Raw genomic sequence first — 19,044 nt, 5'->3', positions numbered from 1 at the left:
ACCTGTCGCCACTCCCCTATCCCTGGCTGACCAGCGCTGCCCCCAGTGTCCAGCGCTCTACCCAGCCCCCGTCCCTGCCGCTAGCTGTGGGGAGTTCCAGCCTGGGATCTTTGCCTCCAGTCCTTGGGCTCCTGCCTGGCGCCCAGTCCCTGCCCCCACCCCCTCATCGCCACCTGCCTTAGGATTTCTATCCCACAGCCATGCCCAGAGGTGTCAGATTGCGTTTCCGGATGCCTCCTCCCTTTGCACCCCCCCCACCCTGCACCTGTCCCTTCTCCTACCCACCCACATTCCCCAGCCCTGTAGACTGGAGGGGCAGAAGCCACAAGACCCAGTCAGAGGGACAGGATGGAGGGGCCCGTGTTAACGTTGGGGCTGCTGGCTATACTGGTCGTGTGTGGTAAGAGTGGACATCACCCTGTCCTGAAGGGTCCCTCAGGACTCTCACCCAGAGCTCCCACTGCATGGTTCCCTCCTTAACCTCCTCCCTGGCACATCAGGCCCAACTCCCCAACCCCACTGCCATTTCCCCCTGGAGGGGCTGACCACCAAGCCCCCTTCCTGGGGAGTGGTTGGATCCCCCAGAGGAGCCCAGCTCGGTGGCCCAGCAGGATTTCAGGGCAGCTCCCTTCCTGGCCCCCACTCCCAGCACCTCGTCCCTATCCCTACCCCTCCCCAGGCAGCTGGGGTCTGAACGAGGAGGAGAGACTCATCCGCTACCTGTTTGAAGAGAAAGGTTACAACAAGGAGCTCCGGCCTGTGGCGCACAAGGAAGAGAGTGTGGAGGTCTCCCTGGCCCTCACGCTCTCCAACCTCATCTCCCTGGTGAGAGGCCCCTCGGTGGCTGGGCTGGGGGGCAGGAGGCCAGGGACAGCCTCCTGCAGGCCTGACTGTCTCCCGGACTGGGACGGACGTGGAGGGACCTGGGTGCCAGCCTGGCCTATGGTAGCTCCTCTCCCAGGGAAGCAGGCTCCAGCGCTCTGCACGCTCAATGCCGCCCACAGGTCTTGGGCTGATGCCTCTTCCCCTCCAGCCTCAGTTCTGGGGGGTGCCCCGCATCGGACCCATGACACACTGCTCCTTGGTCTGCCCACCCCTTCCTGACTGTGAGTGCTTGCTGCAGGAGTCAGGCCAACTGCCATGGTTTCCCCTGGGTGGCGGCCAGGCATAGGTGACTGGTGAATGTGTGCAGGTGAAAGAACCATGTGGGCCCTGGGGGACAGGTGTCTTGTGTGATTACAGAAAGAAGTAGAAGAGACCCTGACCACTAACGTGTGGATTGAGCACGTAAGGAGAATACCCCACTCAGGGCTGGGGGCGGGGAGGGGGGTGGGTAAGGGTGCAGGGCCCAGGCTCCCCTATGCTCCCTTTTGCTTGGGCATCTCCGGGAGGGGATCTGCCTGTCCTCCAGGAGGAGCTGGCTCCTACCGCAGGCCCAGCTGCCCTTCCCATCACCTTGTACGGCCACTAGCTCAAATAGAGACTTCTGGTAGATTGGGATTCTTCATCTATGGGAAAATTATCACAATATCCTGATTTTATTAAAAGACACTCTTCTGCCACCTGTCAGCAGTTCATAATACAGACGTACATTTTCTATGTCCATAGTGGAAATAGGCTCCCTTGATTGTGCAGTGTACATTCTACACAACTGTGCATGACAGACCTGAGTCCTATCTCTGGACTCAGCTCCCCTAAACCTCTTTCTCACAGCTCCCAGACCCTTTCCAGTCTTTCCCCAGGGACGTGAGGAGGGTGGGGGGCTTGGGCAACGGCGGAGCCCACTGCTGACACACCTTTTGGGCTTCCAGGGCTGGACAGACAGCCGGCTGCAATGGGACGCTGAAGACTTTGGAAACATCAGTGTCCTGCGCCTGCCGCCTGACATGCTGTGGCTCCCAGAGATTGTGCTGGAGAACAAGTTGAGCCGCAGGCCTCCCTGGTGTCCCCTCCCCACTCTGCCTCCCCCACCCCTACCGGTTCCAAGCTGGCCGGCATTCACCGTGGCCCTTGTCCTTGTCCCTCAGCAATGACGGCTCCTTCCAGATTTCCTACTCCTGCAACGTGCTCATCTACCCCTCGGGCTACGTGTACTGGCTTCCGCCTGCCATCTTCTGCTCCTCCTGCCCCATCTCTGTCACCTACTTCCCCTTCGACTGGCAGAACTGCTCCCTCAAGTTCAGGTGCACCCACTTGTCCAGCCACCCCGCACCCCAGGGCCCACCACCAGGGGCTGGGGGAGGTGCAGAGAGGCCCCGGCTCTGTCCTGTTTAGAGCTTCCCCGCACCCACCTGACCACGGACCTCCTCGGCTAGCCTTCCCCCCTGCCCCCGCTCGGTGGCCGCAGCCCAGCACTGATGACCCCCCTCTACCCACTGCCCTCCCAGTTCCCTCAAGTACACAGCCAAGGAGATCACCCTGAGTCTGAAGCAGGAGGAAGAAGAGGGCCGCTTCTATCCGGTGGAGTGGATCATCATCGACCCCGAGGGCTTCACAGGTGTCGGCAGGAGGCGTGGGGGTGGGGGGCCTCAGACACACTCCCGCCCTGATGCACGCGTGCGCACACACACCTGGAACGTGGGCCTACAGGCACCCAGACGGGCAGAGAGACACAAATGGGCACCCACAGAGAAGCACACGCGGACATACCTACCGACACAAATCTAGCACGTTGAAAGGAAAAGAAGTCCAAACGGAGGGGATTGTGTCCCAAAGGCAGAGACAGGTGCCAGCACCCCCCCTTCCCCTGCCCAGGCCAAGAGATCCTCCCAGGTCTGGACAGGGTCCCTGGGGATGGTTGTAGCTGATCGATGAGAAGGGTCGTCAGACATCTGTTCCCAGTAAGCCCAGGGGTGTGGTTGGGGCTTTAGCGGGCATCCTAGTGTGTATGTCACCCCCTCCCAACACCTCCACCCCATCTGTGATCGGACTCAGATCTTCAACGCACCCCCCCCACATGCCCCTGTCCATCGGAGGAGACTTACGTCACACTGGTCCCAAGGCTGTGACATCACAGCCATGTGGAGGGGGAGGTGTTGGTCTCACTGCATCCTTATCTCTAAGACTTATTTGAACCATATGTGGCCTCAGCTTCTCTGTTTTAGAAAAAGAAGGAAAAAAAAAAAAACACTCCCAGAAGAGAATTTCCCTCTTGCAGATTTCCCCAGGGAAAGACACCCGCAAACAGAATCTGAGCTCTCCCCTGGGTGCCCCCTCGGGCTGGCTCACTCCATCCGGCCCCCGCCCTGCCCCAAGGCCCCCCCAGCCCCCTGACCTGACACCAAGGCATCCTTCTGCCACCCTCAGAGAACGGGGAATGGGAGATAGTGCACCGGCCAGCCAGGATCAACGTGGACCCCAGCATCCCACTGGACAGTCCCGGCCACCAGGATGTGACCTTTTACCTCATCATCCGCCGCAAGCCCCTCTTCTATGTCATCAACATCCTGGTGCCCTGTGTGCTCATCTCCTTCATGATCAACCTGGTCTTCTACCTGCCGGCTGACAGTAAGCCTCAGAGCCTGTCCCAAGCTCCTCGGCCACCTGGGGCAGCCCCTCCCTCTCCCCCAAGGGCGTCTGAGCATCGGCTTCCCCAGCCCTCCCCTCACTTCCTCCTGGGAGCCACAAGGGGGTCACCATGCCTGGGGCTCCCTGCCCAGGGTCCAGGCATGAGAGACATGTGGCCAGAGACATGGAGGGTTTTGTGACCCTGTCTACATCCCCAGGTGTACAGGGCCCCGGGGACGGGGGTGGGGTGGGGTAGAGGGTGTCTGTCCCTCTGGGATCCTGCTTCTGCTTCTCACACTGGGGCTTCCCAAGGACCCAGGGAGAAGCACTAGACTGTCCCTCTGTCCTGGTCACCATGTGTGACCACGGGCCTGGCACACAGAAGGCCCTGCACTTTGAACCAGTGAGTGGGTGATGGCATGTCTAGGAAGATCTCTAGGAAGCCAGGTGTGGAGGCATGCAATCTATGCTCACCTGGTCCTAGAAGGTCATGTGTAACCTATGTTACTTGGTTTCACTATAGTTCCAGAATATTTACTACAAGCAAGATGTAGTGAGTCCCCAGGGACAAATATGATCCGGCCTCTGCTGCTGGCAGAGATTGTAGAAACCAGAGGACTAGGAGCACCGCCCGGGGAGAGTAAAATGGGGGAAGCTTTCCTGGAGGAGGTGGTGCTTGAGCTGGAGATGGGTGGGGAGGCACTCTTCAGGTAGAGAACGGGCCCTGGGGCAGGGCTGTGGGCCTGTGACCACAGTGACCCCCGCACAGCAAGCTCAGGAGCTCGGGTGGGAAGAGCCAGGCAATGCAGGTCGGGGTCTCTAAGGGGAGGACTAAGAGTTGGTGAGATATTGATGCTACGAAGATGCCCTGGAACTTTCCGTACAGGGGTGATTTTTGGAGGGTGGAGTGGCAGGGAGCTGGCTAACGGCGACAGCGGGTGATCATTGAGCACTCGCCCCATGCCGGGCAGCGTGATGAACGTTTAACACTCACTCTCTCACTTGGTCCTCACAACATTTAGCAGTTGTGAAAACTGAGGCACAGAGAGGTCAGGCTGATTGCCTGAGGTCACCCAGCCAGTAAGTGGTGAACCCAGGTGCTCTGGCTCCATAGCCCATGATGTTAATCAGAGCACTGTGGCTTTGTGAACAGTGGTGCAAGGGGCGCAGGCGGAGCCCCTGGGCCCAAGGCCAGAGGTAGCAGCTAAGTCCGGCCTCCCCCAGGTGGCGAGAAGACCTCAATGGCCATCTCAGTGCTTCTGGCTCAATCCGTCTTCCTGCTGCTCATCTCCAAGCGGCTGCCTGCCACGTCCATGGCCATCCCCCTCATCGGCAAGTGAGTGACAGCCATGCCACTTTGCTTCTCCCCCACCTCCCCCTGCCTTGCCCCACCCTGTCCTGCCACACCCCACTGTGCCTCACCATGCCCCACGGGCTCCAGGCTGAGCGTGTGCCTACAGGTTCCTGCTCTTCGGCATGGTGCTGGTGACCATAGTCGTGGTGATCTGTGTCATCGTGCTCAACATCCACTTTCGCACACCCAGCACCCACGTGCTGTCTGAGGGGGTCAAGAAGGTGAGGGCCCTAGGCCAAAAGCTGGAGACTGTCCAGCTGTCCATCTACAGGAGGGCAGGGAGAAACCCTGCGTATCCTTGCACGGGGGAGTGCCACCCTGCATGGCAAAAGTGCCCCGGGCTGCTGCCCACACCACGTGGATGACCCTCCCAACGCGCTGCTGCTTGAAAGGAGCCAGGCACAAATGAGCAGAAGCTGCACAGTTTCCTCTCTATGAAGTTCAAGGACAGGCAAAACCAGCCTTTAGTGATAGAAATGAAGACTGTGGTTACCCCGGGGGGTGGGTAGGAAGTGACCGGAGGAGGCATGAGGAGACCTTCGAGATAGTGTTTGAGATCTTATCTGGGGGGATGTTTACACAGTTGAATGCATCTGTAAAAATTCATCTAGCTCTACACTTAAGATCAGTTCATTTGACTGTTATGTTTGCTATACCTCGATTAAAAAAGAAGGCGAGGAATGTGGGGACGGCGTGCCCAGGAGGGGGTGTCCTTGACTCTGGGCCACTGCAGGGCTGCTAGCAGTTCTGGGATGGCTGAGGTTGCTTTAGCAACTTGTTGGGTCATTAGCATAGAAGAGTGCTCAACATTTGGGGGATTTTTCTTGTTTGTTTTTCCCTGAATGAGTTCTGCTGTGTGCCATGAGCTGAGCAATAGGGGAGAGTTGGAAGCAAACTAAGTGTCCATCAGTAGGGGATCGGGGGAATCAGTGACAGCATCAGAGTCAGGAGTACTTTGTGGAGCCAGGAACTTAGTCACAGCAGTTTTGACGTGTAAAGGTGACCCCATGTCTGTAAAATAGCCTCCTTGTGTCCCCCAACCTGCCGCAGCTCTTCCTGGAGACCCTGCCGGAACTCCTACACATGTCCCGCCCAGCAGAGGATGGGCCCAGCCCAGGGGCTCTCATCCGGAGGAGCAGCTCCCTGGGCTACATCTCGAAAGCTGAGGAGTACTTCTTGCTCAAGTCCCGAAGTGACCTCATGTTTGAGAAGCAGTCCGAGCGGCACGGGCTGGCCCGGCGCCCCACCACTGCACGTGGGTCCCCGGTGGCTTGGGAGTTTGGCCCATTCACGTGAGGTGGGCTGGGGGCAGTCCTCATGCCCTCCCCTGGCCTGGTGTCCGCAGGCCGGCCCCCTGCAGGCTCCGAGCAAGCCCAGCAGGAGCTCTTCAGTGAGCTGAAGCCAGCTGTGGATGGGGCCAACTTCATCGTCAACCACATGAAGGACCAGAACGATTACAACGAGGTGTGTAGCCACAGGGTCGCCGTGCACATAGGGTGTATCCCGTCGAAAGGCAGCTGGGTTCCCCTCGGAGACACACACCCACTTAGATGGAGTCCACTGTGGGTGCAGACTCCAGGGCCCCCCAGGAGGCAGAGCCCCTTGGGCATGGCTCAGTGCCCAGGGCGCACACCCAGGCATAGCTGCAGGCCCACGGCTCCCTTAGGGGCCCTTCTGTCCCAGTGGTCGATCATTTCCTGTCCCTGCTCAACAAGTCTGATACTCCAGACATAAGCAGACATTTATTTTCTTTTTAAGATTTTATTTATTTATTTGAGAGAGAGAGCACAGAGGAAGGGGGAGAGGGAGCAGCAGACTCTAGGCTGAGCAGAGAGCCTGACGCGGGGCTCCATCCCAGGACCCCGAGATCATGACCTGAGCCAAAGGCAGATGCTGAACCGACTGAGCCACCCAGGCGCCCCCATAAGCAGACATGTAAAAGGCAGCCTTAGGTGATTGTTCAATATGATACAACTTTTAAAACTTCTCTCTTGAGAAAGGGGAACTGTTTGCCGGTTCACATATGGTCTAGCACAGCGATGAGAGGCTGGGAGGGGGGACAAGGGAGGGGGGACAGTTTACCCTCCTTAGACCCCTGAGAGAGACCCTGGGCCCCCCAGCTCTTCCTCAGGCCCTGGAGCCCTGCAGCAGGGTGAGGAGGGAGGCTGTGGCCCCACTCTCGGTCTCCTGGATAGAGACCCTGGCTTCAGGGGGGGCCTGGGCCCTGCTTGAGGCAACCCCCACAGATCCACCAGGGCCATGCCTCTGTCATTGGGCACCCAGCCTGCGGTGTGGGCCTTCCTCACTCCGCTGTCTCTGTCTCCACCCGCCCCCAGGAGAAGGACTGCTGGAACCGAGTGGCCCGCACAGTGGACCGACTCTGCCTATTTGTGGTGACACCCATCATGGTGGTGGGCACGGCCTGGATCTTCCTGCAGGGTGCCTACAACCAGCCTCCATCTCAGCCCTTCCCCGGGGACCCCTTTTCCTACCACGAGCAGGACAAGCGCTTCATCTAGAGTAGGCCTGCCCTGCCCCGCTGGCCCAGCTCCCAGACAGCTGCGGGTGGGGCCTCTGGCCTGGAAGGGATGAGCAGGTGGGGGGGGGGGTAGTCGTGTGGACAAGTCCTTCCTGGGGCGGCCAGCTTCTGGCCCTGAGGCTTGAGTCCAGCTGATCCTGCAAGGCTGAGGCAGGAAGAGCTGGGCTTTCCTGAGATTAAGAGAGGAAGGGAGAAACCCCACTCCTCAACCGCAGATCCTCTGCAGCCAAAGACAGGAGCCATCGAGCAGGTCTGAGAGTGGATATCGGCTGGGGGTGGGGAGGGGGTGAACAATTTGGGGGGAAAAGGGGGCTGGCTCAGGGGACCAGGGAGGAGCCACTCAGGCTGGCCTTTTAAGACCCCTCTGTGACGAGTCAGAAAGGCAGAGGCCTCTTTTTGCCTTCCGTCCCCGAGGTGGGGGTAGAGCAGTGGGATCCTGTGCCTTCACTTTCCTGTTCCTCCAGCCACCCTCCTCTCCACAACCCCTCCCCCTTGGGCTTCTGGGGTACCCCCCTGGGGCTGATGTGGGGATACCTCCCTCTCTAGGCCTCTTAAGGAAAGAGGCTTCCAGCAGGGGTGGGAGCACCAGGGTTGCAAAATGGCCTTCTCCAGCCTTTTCTGCCATGGTGACTCTGTCTGGGTCCCTCGGGGAAACTGAGGACGGGTGGAAGGGTCAGGGTCAACACCCACAAAGACTAAAGGTCAGCTTGTCAACCTCAGGTCACACACACAATCCTAGAGCCCCAGAACTCAGCCCTCCCCAGGGAGTGTCCCCTCTTGGGCTTCTATTCTCCTTCCCAAAGTAGGGTTTCCATATGATATTTGGGACATACTCTTAATAAGAAAAATTATTCATTGTTTATCCAAAATTCCAACTTAACTGGGTATCCTGTTTTGTTTCATTCTGGGGGGAGGTGGCAGAGAAAGATCTTAAGCAGCCTCCATGCCCAGCACAGAGCTCAATGGGAGCTCAAACTCACAACCCTGAGATCATGACCTGAGCCGAAATCAAGAGTCAGATGCTCAACCAACTGAGTCATCCAGGCGCCTTGTATTTTTATTTGCTAAATTTGGCAACCCTATCCCAAAGGGAGCCCCCGACCATCCCATCCCAAGAGCCAAAGGCTGAGGCTGCAGATGCTGGGAGACATGGTTGCCTACCTCCAAGATGGCCCCAGTGATCCCCACTCCCTGGTATTCACACCCTGTGCAGCCCCCTCCCTCACTGCACCAGGCTTGGTCTGTGTGACCAACAGAATGAGGCAGAAGTGATGGTGTGCCACTTCTGAGACTAGGCTCTAAAAGACAGGGCGGCACCCCCTGGCTCCTGCTCCATTGCTCTTGCTTTCAGCCGGATCTCTCGCTTTGGGGAAGCCAGCTGGCACGGGGAGCTGTCCTCTGGAGAGGCCCACCTGGCAAGGATCGGAGGCCCTCTGCCTGCAGCCCCACGAGTGACCTTGGAAGCAGATCCCCAGCCCCGGTGGGGCCTTCAGATGAGACCACAACCCCGCTCAGCATCTTGGGCACAGCCCCATGAGTTCCTGGCCAGAGCCACCCAGCTAAGCTGCTCCTGGATTCCTGATCCTCAGAAACTGTGTGGGATAGTATATGTTTGCTGCTTTAATAGACAAAATTTTGGGGTGCTTTGTTACACCAGAGGGCCATCTGGGACAAGCCACTCTCATGTCTTAGGTTTAGTTTTCTTATCAACAAAATGTGTGTGTAAGTCCCATTTGTGAGGTGTTGTGAAAATCGAATTTGCTAGTAGGCATAAAGGTCCTTACATGTGTCCTACAAATTTAAGGGGTGGTTATGGTTTTTTTAAAAAAAGATTTTATTTATTTATTCCTGAGAGACAGAGAGAGAGGCAGAGACAGGCAGAGGGAGAAGCAGGCTCCCCGAGGGGAGCCTGATGCAGGACTCCATCCCAGGACCCCGGGATCACGACCTGAGCCAGAGGCAGAAGCCCAACCACTGAGCCACCCAGGTGCCCCAAGGGATGGTTATTTAACTCATTCCTCAGTTGTGGGACTAGATCACAGGGGATGAGCCTGTGGTCTCATATGTCCGAGGCTGGCAGGGGGTCTGAGGGAAGCACAGGGAACCCAATTATTCTCCTCCTTGACACACACAGTTAAGATCTTCACAGCTCAGTCCATTTCCCTCTGAGGTAGCTGGTGACCTCGTTAGCTCAGGTATACAAAAGGTGAGATTTTGGGTCTTTCAATGGAAATGAACAAAAGACAGACCTCTTTTTTTTTTTTTTTAAAGACAGACCTCTTAACTGCAAAACTGACCCATTACTTCTGACTTCCAATATGAACCGTGCGCAGATTCGAGGTACACATATTTAATTTTTTTCCCTCCAAATAGGAAGAGTAGCTCAGACTTACACCTACCAGATGAGCCAGAAGTCTGGGGCTTCCCTAGGATCCTCCTCCATGAGAGGGTCCCCATCTCAAGCACCAACAGAGGCCCTGAAACAGATCCCTCAGTCACTGTCCTTGCTTCTCTCTGCCACACGATGGCACTGTTGGCAACTGCCAGGTGAATCCTCAGGCGTCCAGCCCTGCTCAGTGGCAGTGGCATGGAACTTTCCAGAGAAGACAACCACAAAATGCCATACCTGATCAACAAGAGTGCCCCATGCAAGGTTCCCAGGGTCACAACGGGACCCTCACCAGCACCCATTCCTCCAGCAGTGCAACCCCAGGGGGCTGTCAGCACTGGTCCCCTCTCTGGGTGACACAGATTCTCCCCAGGAAGTCACAGCCACAAGGAGCCAGCTTCCTGTGGAACCACAGAGTGCCCCTACCCTACACAGTCTCCCCAGGCCATCAGGGCTACTCATCCTCCTTCAAACAGTGATGAATCCGTTAGGGATGCACTGGGCTGCAAGGAACAGAAACCCAAAGAACCGTGGTTCAAACAAATAAGGCTCCCTCTTTGTTGCATAATAAGATCACGAGGCAGTGGTTGCACCATTGGCTCAGCTGCCCCACAAAGCTATTAGCCCCCCAGGCCCTGTGCTCTCTGCCCAGCCCTCCCTCCTTAGCATGTTGGCTTTGTCCTCATGCCTGTCGCTCCAGGTTGCAAGCTGACTGCCACAGGTCCGCAGTTCACATCTGTGCTTAAAGCAGGAAAGGAGCCGGCCACTTCTAGCCCCTTAATCAGAAAGCAAAGGCTCTCTCCAGAAGCCTTCCAGCTGACTTCTGTGGACGTCCCACCAGTCAAGATGTTTTTACATGGCCACCCCTCTCTGCAAGGGAGCCTGGGACATGAGCACTCCACTTTTCCAGCCTCTGGAAGACAAAGTGGCAAAGGGGGACTAACTATCAGACACACCGCACCTGCCCCTTTAGCCCCTCCAGGGCAGCACCACTCTCCTCGGGTGACTCACCGTCCTGAGAACCCCAAGGAGACTTTGCCTCTTCTCCCACAGCAGGAGAGAAGGAGAAAAGACAGGACCTGAAATCTCTTCATACGTAGGGAAGTGGTGTAATTCGTATCAGAGGGAGGTCAATCTCCACTATCGCCCTTTCCCCTCCTGGACAAGGGGAAGGAGAGTCAGAAATGTTGGAGCATCAGCCAGACCACCACTGACCAGGGCGGTGGGGTTGAGGGTGAACAGGTGGTCTGCTATTTAGCAGGTGCCATTAGTGGTCTTGGCAGGGACTCCAGAGGGGGAGAGGTGCTCTCTGGGGAGCACCAAGGGGCAGGCTGGGGAAAAGGGGCAGCTGGCTTTACAAACCCAGGGAAAGGGCACCATACTCCTCAAGATCGAGGATTGGGGGTGAGATCAAGGCTTGGGGGTGGGGCCCAGAGAAGGATGACTGGGAAAAGCAGGTGCCATCACTACTGTCCTCCTGACCCCAAAGTCCTTGTGAGGATAGACGGGAGGGACGACTTGAGGCTGTGGAGGACAAAAGACAGGTGAGCCCATGGCCACAGCTGGCAGCAGGGCCCTCAGCTCCTAGACCCGCCTCAGCCCTACCCTTCCCCTAATTTCAAACTACAAACTGGATGGAGCATGTTTTCTGGCCCAGGTGGGTCCCCTCACCTGACTCTCTGGGGGCACAACCTTGACCTTGTCTGCCTGCCCTACTGAACTGTGACCTCCTGTGAGCCACCCAGGCTCAGCCCGGCTTCCCTTGCAGTCCCCCTGCTGCCCGTCTGGCCTGCTGCCTGCCACATGTGAGGGACTCCCTAAGTTTATGGATACACTTAAGAAATATGGAGGCCACACAAAGGACCCCTATCCAGGGGTTGTTCTGTTCCCACGAGCCCCAAGTCACAGATCTTCCTCAACTCTCCTTCTTTCAAAGCTTACCAGGCCCATGTCCCGTGCCTCAGAGCCTGGGTGGGCCCTAAACTATCCCCCTAATTTGCATTAAGGTATCAGGACCTGGACCACATAGTACATCTCTCTCCTAGGCTTTACCTCCAGTGTCTGGGCCCAGTGCACCACCCATGTTAGGCTGGTAGGACAGGTTTGGGGTCCTCCATCATGTCACAGAGAAACTTGGGTACAGAACATGCCTCCATACCTCCTCAAATCCTGACCCACTGGAGGAACAGAGGAGGGAGCCCAGTTCTGGGCCCTTCCTCACACTCTGCTCTCTCCCATGTCTGCTTGTGTCTTCAGGAACATAGGCTGGGACTGCAGACTCAGACAGAGGGGATGGAGGCTGGGCTGTCTCTATTGGGGCAGATAGGCCCCCTCTGTCCCCTCCCCGGCCCAGGTAACCTGAGCCTGGCATTTTGTCCATCTTGGAACAGCTGACAGTGCTGTGGTCGGACAGCTGGTGGGGCTGGGCTGGCCTGGCTGGGGTGGGAGCATGGGCTGTTATATGAGATCCAGAGTCGACAGCTCTCTACCCTGAGCTGGGGAGCCGTTGTCCCACCCGTCACTGTAGAGGGCTGTGGCACCATGCTCCGGGGCCAGGGGCTGCTGCTCCTCCCACCGCTGCTGGCCGTCTGCCTGGGTGTGGACTCAGGGGGTCAGGAGCCTGGGGGGGCCTGGAGTAGAGGTCCCAGGCCTCAGGGGACAGAGGGTCTGGAGGCTTTTGAAGCCTTCTCCCACCCCCAGCGCCCTAATTCTCTATATCACACCCTCCTGTGGCCTCCCCCTCTTTCTGCCCCAAGGCCCCTGTGGCCAGGCTCACTGCTGGCTGTTGCAGGAGCTGAGGCCCGGAACCAGGAGGAGCGGCTGCTCGCAGACCTGATGCACAACTACAATCCCCACCTGAGGCCCGCTGAGCACGATTCGGATGTGGTCAATGTCAGCCTGAAACTCACCCTCACCAACCTCATCTCCCTGGTAAGCCACAGGCCTGTGGGACAGTGGGGGACACAGAGGGCCAGTGTACCGGGCCCCTGGGACCTGCTGGGGAGAAGGGGCTGGCTCTAGCAGCCAGGCCAGGGCAGAGGGGGAGGAAGGACTCTACAGAGAAGAGGCTGGAGATCTGGAAAGCTCCCAAGAGGCTGGGGTCCTGGAGTACCCAACAGGGGTCTATAGGGACTAACATCCGGAGAGGGCAAGTAACAGGAGCTTAGCCCTCTGTAATGCACCCCCAGAATGAGCGAGAGGAGGCACTCACCACCAATGTCTGGATAGAGATGGTAAGAGGCCACCTTGCAGTGCTTTCCTGTCTGGGCTCCCACCCTGGGGTCCCAAGGCCCTTAGAGCTGCTTCCCTTCCCCCACCCCCTCCCTGCCTATTCTGGCCCACCTGGGCTCAGCTCCTGTTTCTGGGGGTGGGGGTGGGGCGTCCCAGAGGAGAGCAGGGTCTGGCAACCCCACTCCCCCTGCAGCAGTGGTGCGATTATCGCCTGCGCTGGGACCCGCAAGACTACGAAGACCTGTGGGTGCTAAGGGTGCCATCCACCATGGTGTGGCGGCCGGACATCGTGCTGGAGAACAAGTGAGGAGGGGTGCCAAAAGGACACCAAGTGCAGTGCCCAGCAGGACAAGGGGGCTCTGGGGAAAAGGGACAGGTGGACAGAAGGTGCAGACGGGGGAACACTGGTTGGAGCAGGTGCTGCTGAGGGTGGGGCCCGGTGCGCGGACCTGCCTCTGGAGGCCTGGTTCCTCCTCGTCCTCCTCCACCTCCTGCCACCTGTCATCTGGTGGGCTCCCTCCCTCTGACCTGGGGATGAGGGCAGCTCCCACAGAAGCTGTCAGGAGTCAGTAGGCATGAAGTGCTGCCGTCGTGGCGCTGGCACTTTGCAAGAGCTGAAGAGATGTTAGTACCATTAGGACCAGGCCCCGGTGACGAGGGGGTGGGGTGGAGGAAGTCTGGGGGCGATGCAGGTGGGGAGTAGCAGACCCTGTGGCAGTGAAGGGCTGGGGTCCCTGGTCCACATCCATGCAGGGCAAGGGCTGGCCGAAGGTGTGGGACTGGGGCGAGCCGGGGCTGCCAGGGACGTGAGCCCCCAGCCTCGGGACCTGGCCTGTGCGCAGTGTGGACGGCGTGTTCGAGGTGGCTCTCTACTGCAACGTGCTCGTGTCTCCTGATGGATGTGTCTACTGGCTGCCACCTGCCATCTTCCGCTCCTCCTGCCCGGTCTCTGTCACCTACTTCCCCTTCGACTGGCAGAACTGCTCCCTCGTCTTCCAGTGAGGCCATTTATGGGGCGGGGGGGGGGGCAGGGGAGAGGATTTAGAGAGATGCCCTAGGAGGAGCCTGGCTGGGGGGCGGACGCGAGGCTTCTCACCAAGGGCCAGGCCTCATCTCTCGGGGGCCTCTCTGCCCATCTCACACCCAGACACCCACATCCCTCCCTGCTAAGTCACAGTCCCCTGGCTCAACTCCTTCCCTGCCTCAGTTTCCCTGCTTGTGAGCCAAGGGAGCAATTCATGACCAAGGCGGCTGGGCAAGAAGGCACATGCATGCCCGCGATGTACATGCATGTCCACACGAGTGCCACCCACACCCCATGGAGAGGTAGAGGCTGTCTCAGTCTCCTCATCCAGAAATGGGGGAAAGGAGGTCTTTCCCATAATTTAGAGGAGCAGTCTTTTTTACAAGGAGACCCTACAGGGAGACCCTCCTTAACAAACAGACCAGACAGGGACAGACCATCAGTCCCTCCTGCCCCGGAGGCAGCATAGGGGAGGAACACAGTGGACTGAGCTCCAGTCTCCCAGCCCTTCCACGGAAGACTCCTCTGACCCCCAGGGGGCCCGAGTCCCCATCCCGCCCTTACCCCATCTCCCGGCCAGGGTTCTGTGGAGAACTCAGGAATTCTGAGTTTTGCACTCTTTGAGGCAATACTGCCCTCAGTTGCCCTCAGATGACCCTCTGTGTGACCTCAGAGATGGATCTACACACACTTCCCTCCCCATCGCCCAGGTCCCAGACCTACAGCACCAATGAGATCAATCTGCAGCTCAGCCAGGAAGATGGTCAGACCATCGAGTGGATTTTCATCGACCCCGAGGCCTTCACAGGTATCCTCTTCCCAGGACCCCTGCTGGACCTGGCCCCCAGGGCACGGCCAGACTAAGATCGTACCCCCCTGCCCCATGTCACTCAAGGTGAGCACTGCGGTAAATCATTAAAAAGTGTATTTTTAAGGGCCCAGCAAAGTTCTCACTTCCCCATGATAATGTCTCCAGTTTGGGTGGGAGGGGGTCAGGCATCCAGTCTCCCCCGATGGCGCTCTTTGGGCGCATGCTGGCCGCCCCGTAGCTAGGTCGCTGGGGCTGTGGGGATCCGCCCGGCCTGCCCTCCCTGTGCCCACCCTGGCCTGCTGCCCGCAGAGAACGGGGAGTGGGCCATCCGGCACCGGCCCGCCAAGATGCTGCTGGACGTGGCCGCGCCGGCCGAGGAGGCGGGCCACCAGAAGGTGGTCTTCTACGTGCTCATCCAGCGCAAGCCCCTCTTCTATGTCATCAACATCATCGCACCCTGTGTGCTCATCTCCTCGGTTGCCATCCTCATCTACTTCCTTCCTGCCAAGGGTAGCTGTAGCCTAGGGGAGGGGGGGCCATGGCCCCAGCTGGCAGCTCGGGGACCAGCGGGGAGGGCACGGCGTTGGGGCATCACACACGAGACCACCTGTTCCCGGGGACCAGGGGCACTGGGCTCCTTGTGGGGCAGGGGAGGTCCCCATGGCAGGGAACTTGAGATCTGCTCTGAAGGGCTCTTGGTTATGGGCAGCGGGCGGCCAAAAGTGTACCGTCGCCATCAACGTGCTCCTGGCCCAGACTGTCTTCCTCTTCCTTGTGGCCAAGAAGGTGCCCGAGACCTCCCAGGCAGTGCCACTTATCAGCAAGTAAGGCTGGCCCTCGCGCCTCCCGTCTGCCTCCTCCCCTCCATTCCCTGGAACTCGGGGCACTACCCTCCTGCCACTCCCACCTCACCTGTCCTCGGTGCCAACCCCTCACCCAGCTGAATCTGGGGGAGTCAGCTGCTAAGGGTGGGGGTGCATCTGGAGATGAGGTGCCAAAGGGCCAGCCCCACCTCCTGCCTACCCAACTCCGGCAGGTACCTCACCTTCCTCCTGGCGGTGACCATCCTCATTGTTGTGAATGCCGTGGTCGTGCTCAACGTGTCCCTGCGGTCCCCCCACACACACTCCATGGCTCATGGGGTCCGAAAGGCAAGGCCTCTCCCTGCCCACTCCAGCATCCTCCTGTCCAGTCCACTCACAAGCATCCTCCTGTCCACCCCTTCCCCTTCTCTACTGCCCTGCCACGTTCAGCGGCACACCTACCCTGTATCTTGAAGCATGTGCCCAAATGGATTAATAATGACACCGAGTGCTTACTATGTGGCAGGTGTATTATGCACACTAACGACTGGATCTTCATAAACTCCTCTGAGGTGGGTGTTAGTACCATCTCCAGTCGGCCAGTGAGGAAGCTGAGGCACAGAGAGATTGATTCGCTCACCCAAGGTCGCACGGCTAGGAAGCAGAAGCAAGGTGCTGCCCAGGCAGTCTGCGTCAGAGCCTGTGTGATCTGCAGCCCACCTGTAGCAGTCGGCTGGGACCCTTGCTGCAAATGCAGATTCTCAGGCCCACCTCAGGCATTGTGGGCCAGAACTGCCGGGGTGGGGCCCGGGAACCTGTGTAGTGAGCGCCCTGGTGATTCTGATGTGCACACAGATGTGAGGACCTAGGCTCACGTCTGGCACAAAACAGTCCAGCTACTGGGGTCAAGCCACTGACCCTAATGTGCTTGCTGCCCCTGAGCCCCTGGTGGCTCGAGCCCTCCGTGCCAACCTTCACCTTCTGCTCTGAAGCCTAGCCTGGCTGCCCACATGCCCAGGTCTGCTGCTACTAAGCTAAGCCCACCAGAAACCCCTCTCTCCAGGTGTTCCTACGGCTCTTGCCTCAGCTGTTGCGGATGCATGTTCGCCCACCAGCCCCAGCAGCTGTGCGAGACACCCGGCGCCAGCTACAGAACGGCTCCTCCTTGGCATGGCCAATCACAGCTGGGGAGGACACTGCTCTCTGCCTGCCTCGCAGTGAACTTCTATTCCGGCAGCGGCAGCGCAATGGGCTGGTGAGGGCAGCGCTGGAGAAGCTAGGTGAGGCAGGGGGTATGACACTGGGGACCCTCCTCCCCAGGGACTCCAAACAGGCAGGCCTGTCGGCCAAAGCACCAGGGAGGGCAGATGAGCGTCCAGGTTGAGGGGAGAGAAGCTAGGCCGCTCAGGAGAGACTAACTTCTCAGACTACTTCTCCACTCTATCCCCAAACCTTACCCTCTCTCACCAGAGAAAGGCCCGGAGCCAGGGCAGAGCCAGGAGCTGTGTGGCAGCCTGAAGCAGGCTGCTCCGGCCATCCAGGCCTGTGTGGAAGCCTGCAACCTGATTGCCCTCGCCCGGCACCAGCAAAGTCACTTTGACAGCGTAAGGGGGATTGAGTACCCAGGGAGGGACTTGGACCTGGGACGGGGGCCAAGATGAGTAGGGTGGCCATGGTTGGGCAATGGGATGGACCAGGGGACTATGGCAGAAGCCAGGTTAAAGTCTGGAAGGAGATGAGAAGGGCCGAAGGACACGGAGAAGAGAGGCCTGCTGGATGACCAAGGATGGCACAGTGACCCAGGTCAGGCTTGGTGTCACTGCTGGCCATCCCACACCCTGCCTCCCACCCTCAGGGTAGCGAGGAGTGGTTCTTGGTGGGACGCGTGTTGGACCGTGTCTGCTTCTTGGCCATGCTCTCGCTTTTTGTCTGTGGCACCGCTGGCATCTTCCTCATGGCCCACTACAACCAGGTGCCCGCTCTGCCATTCCCTGGAGACCCCCGCTCCTACCTGCCCTCACCTGACTGAGCTGACCAACTGCTGAGAGCCATGTGGAGTCTTATCAGCTGTGTTCTTCAGTGGCTGGGGTCATGAGTGTGCTCTTTGGGAAGTGGCCTTCAGGACCACCAGGCCTGAGAAATAAAGCATGGGAAATAAAGAGACCAAGCTGGAGTCCTTGAGAATGGCTGTGGGCAGGGTGCACTGTTGGAATCAGCATCCACATGGCTCTGGCTAGCTAGTCCTGGCAATCCCCTCACCTCAGCAAGACGTTAGCAACTCCTGCTATTTCTGAAGCCCTAAGGACTCTGTCTTGTATGACGTCCCCAACTAGGCAAGGTCCCATCCCTCCAGGACTGGGCCTCCCTACCTTAGTACGAGTCCCTCCCCACAGGCTCCCAGAGGAGAGAGGTCAAGAGAGATGTGAAGAATAGCAGACAATGTTCTCTTGAAAGAAGGGCAGCAGCCCACGCCAGCTGGTATGTCCCTTTTCTACTTTCTGGGTGCTATAAGCATCCGAGACTCTGCTGCACAAGTGACCTTTCCATTCATATGCATTTTTTTTGGTCATTGATCACAGAAGAGTTATTCATGTCATCACGGACAAGCAAGGGTCACTATTTCCCCACGTTTCATTTGGGCAGATTGGGGCTCCAAGTGAGAGGGGGCTTCCCAGAACACTGATGGCTAGGGCAGCCATCATTAGAGCCTGTGTCTCTCATGAATAAATATTTTAAAATATATATTTTTAAGATTTTATTTACTTATTCATGAGAGACACAGGCAGAGGGAGAAGCAGGCTCCAGGCAGGGAGCCCGAAGTGGGACTCGATCCTGGGTCTCCAGGATCACACCCCAAGCTGCAGGCGGTGCCAAACCGCTGCGCCACCGGAGCTGCCCCTAAATATTTAAAATAAAAAAAAAAAAAAAAAAGAAAAGAAAAAGAACACTGGTGGTTAAATAATGTTTGGAATGCAGAATTCCCAACCCAATTTTAGACACTCCCAAGAAAGATTCGGTGGCCTGGAAAACAGACCCCTCTTCCTTCTCTTCTCAAAGGGCGTCGGAGCATTTGCACTGGTCCCAAAGGATGCTTAAGACAAGGAGGAGCTGGGCAGAGAGGCTGGGAGGTGATGGGCTGGGCTTTCCCTTCCGGCAGGAGATTCTGGATCCACTTAGAAAACAAGATGACCAGCTGAGGTCTTCCTGGCGGGAGAGGCAAGGCCCGGCTTTGAGAATACAGCTGGGGCCCGAGTTCTGTTGGTGAGGAGAGAACCCGAGCAGGTCATTTGTGCCCTCTGAGCCTCTGTTTCTTCATCCGCAAATATGGGTTCGGATTTCCGTTTCCTATCCACCCCCATCAGAGGATCAAAGGTGCGGGTGACAGT

At 58.1% G+C, this 19,044-nt stretch overlaps 2 protein-coding genes across 4 annotated transcripts; both read left to right on the top strand.

The window, feature by feature from the left end:
- The first annotated feature begins 348 nt into the window (after positions 1-348).
- Positions 349-7,452, top strand: CHRND (cholinergic receptor nicotinic delta subunit). Of its 3 annotated transcripts, none has more exons than XM_055346269.1 (12): positions 349-400; positions 680-825; positions 1,243-1,287; positions 1,812-1,921; positions 2,028-2,183; positions 2,388-2,497; positions 3,307-3,507; positions 4,732-4,843; positions 4,968-5,082; positions 5,912-6,116; positions 6,207-6,325; positions 7,198-7,452. In XM_055346269.1, exons 1-12 carry the CDS (start codon positions 349-351, stop codon positions 7,378-7,380), a joined length of 1,554 nt encoding a protein of 517 aa, XP_055202244.1. In that variant the 3' UTR covers positions 7,381-7,452. The 3 variants fall into 3 exon arrangements, with proteins under 3 accessions (XP_055202244.1, XP_055202243.1, XP_055202245.1); XM_055346268.1 differs by having other exon boundaries at positions 650-825; XM_055346270.1 differs by lacking the exon at positions 1,243-1,287.
- A 4,878-nt stretch (positions 7,453-12,330) lies between these two features.
- On the top strand, positions 12,331-17,759 carry CHRNG (cholinergic receptor nicotinic gamma subunit). Its single transcript, XM_055346264.1, has 12 exons — positions 12,331-12,385; positions 12,581-12,720; positions 12,978-13,022; positions 13,214-13,323; positions 13,863-14,018; positions 14,755-14,852; positions 15,165-15,365; positions 15,565-15,679; positions 15,892-16,006; positions 16,722-16,938; positions 17,129-17,262; positions 17,514-17,759. Exons 1-12 carry the CDS (start codon positions 12,331-12,333, stop codon positions 17,685-17,687), a joined length of 1,560 nt encoding a protein of 519 aa, XP_055202239.1. The 3' UTR covers positions 17,688-17,759.
- Positions 17,760-19,044: the final 1,285 nt, after the last annotated feature.

Source organism: Nyctereutes procyonoides, unplaced genomic scaffold, assembly GCF_905146905.1.
Source record: "Nyctereutes procyonoides isolate TBG_1078 unplaced genomic scaffold, NYPRO_anot_genome, whole genome shotgun sequence".
NCBI classification, from domain to species: Eukaryota; Metazoa; Chordata; class Mammalia; order Carnivora; family Canidae; genus Nyctereutes; species Nyctereutes procyonoides.
The sequence above is the reverse complement of the archived record's forward strand: the minus strand, read 5'-3'. Positions and strand labels throughout refer to the sequence as shown.

Bases quoted from the DNA above. Each gene is read 5' to 3' on its own strand.
- CHRND (XM_055346268.1), top strand. From the start codon at position 349: ATGGAGGGGCCCGTGTTAACGTTGGGGCTGCTGGCTATACTGGTCGTG. The intron at 1,288-1,811 runs GTAAGGAGAATA...TTGGGCTTCCAG, and splicing joins CTAACGTGTGGATTGAGCAC to GGCTGGACAGACAGCCGGCT. The intron at 6,326-7,197 runs GTGTGTAGCCAC...ACCCGCCCCCAG, and splicing joins ACCAGAACGATTACAACGAG to GAGAAGGACTGCTGGAACCG.
- CHRNG (XM_055346264.1), top strand. From the start codon at position 12,331: ATGCTCCGGGGCCAGGGGCTGCTGCTCCTCCCACCGCTGCTGGCCGTC. The intron at 12,386-12,580 runs GTGTGGACTCAG...TGGCTGTTGCAG, and splicing joins GCTGCTGGCCGTCTGCCTGG to GAGCTGAGGCCCGGAACCAG. The intron at 15,366-15,564 runs GTAGCTGTAGCC...GGTTATGGGCAG, and splicing joins CTACTTCCTTCCTGCCAAGG to CGGGCGGCCAAAAGTGTACC.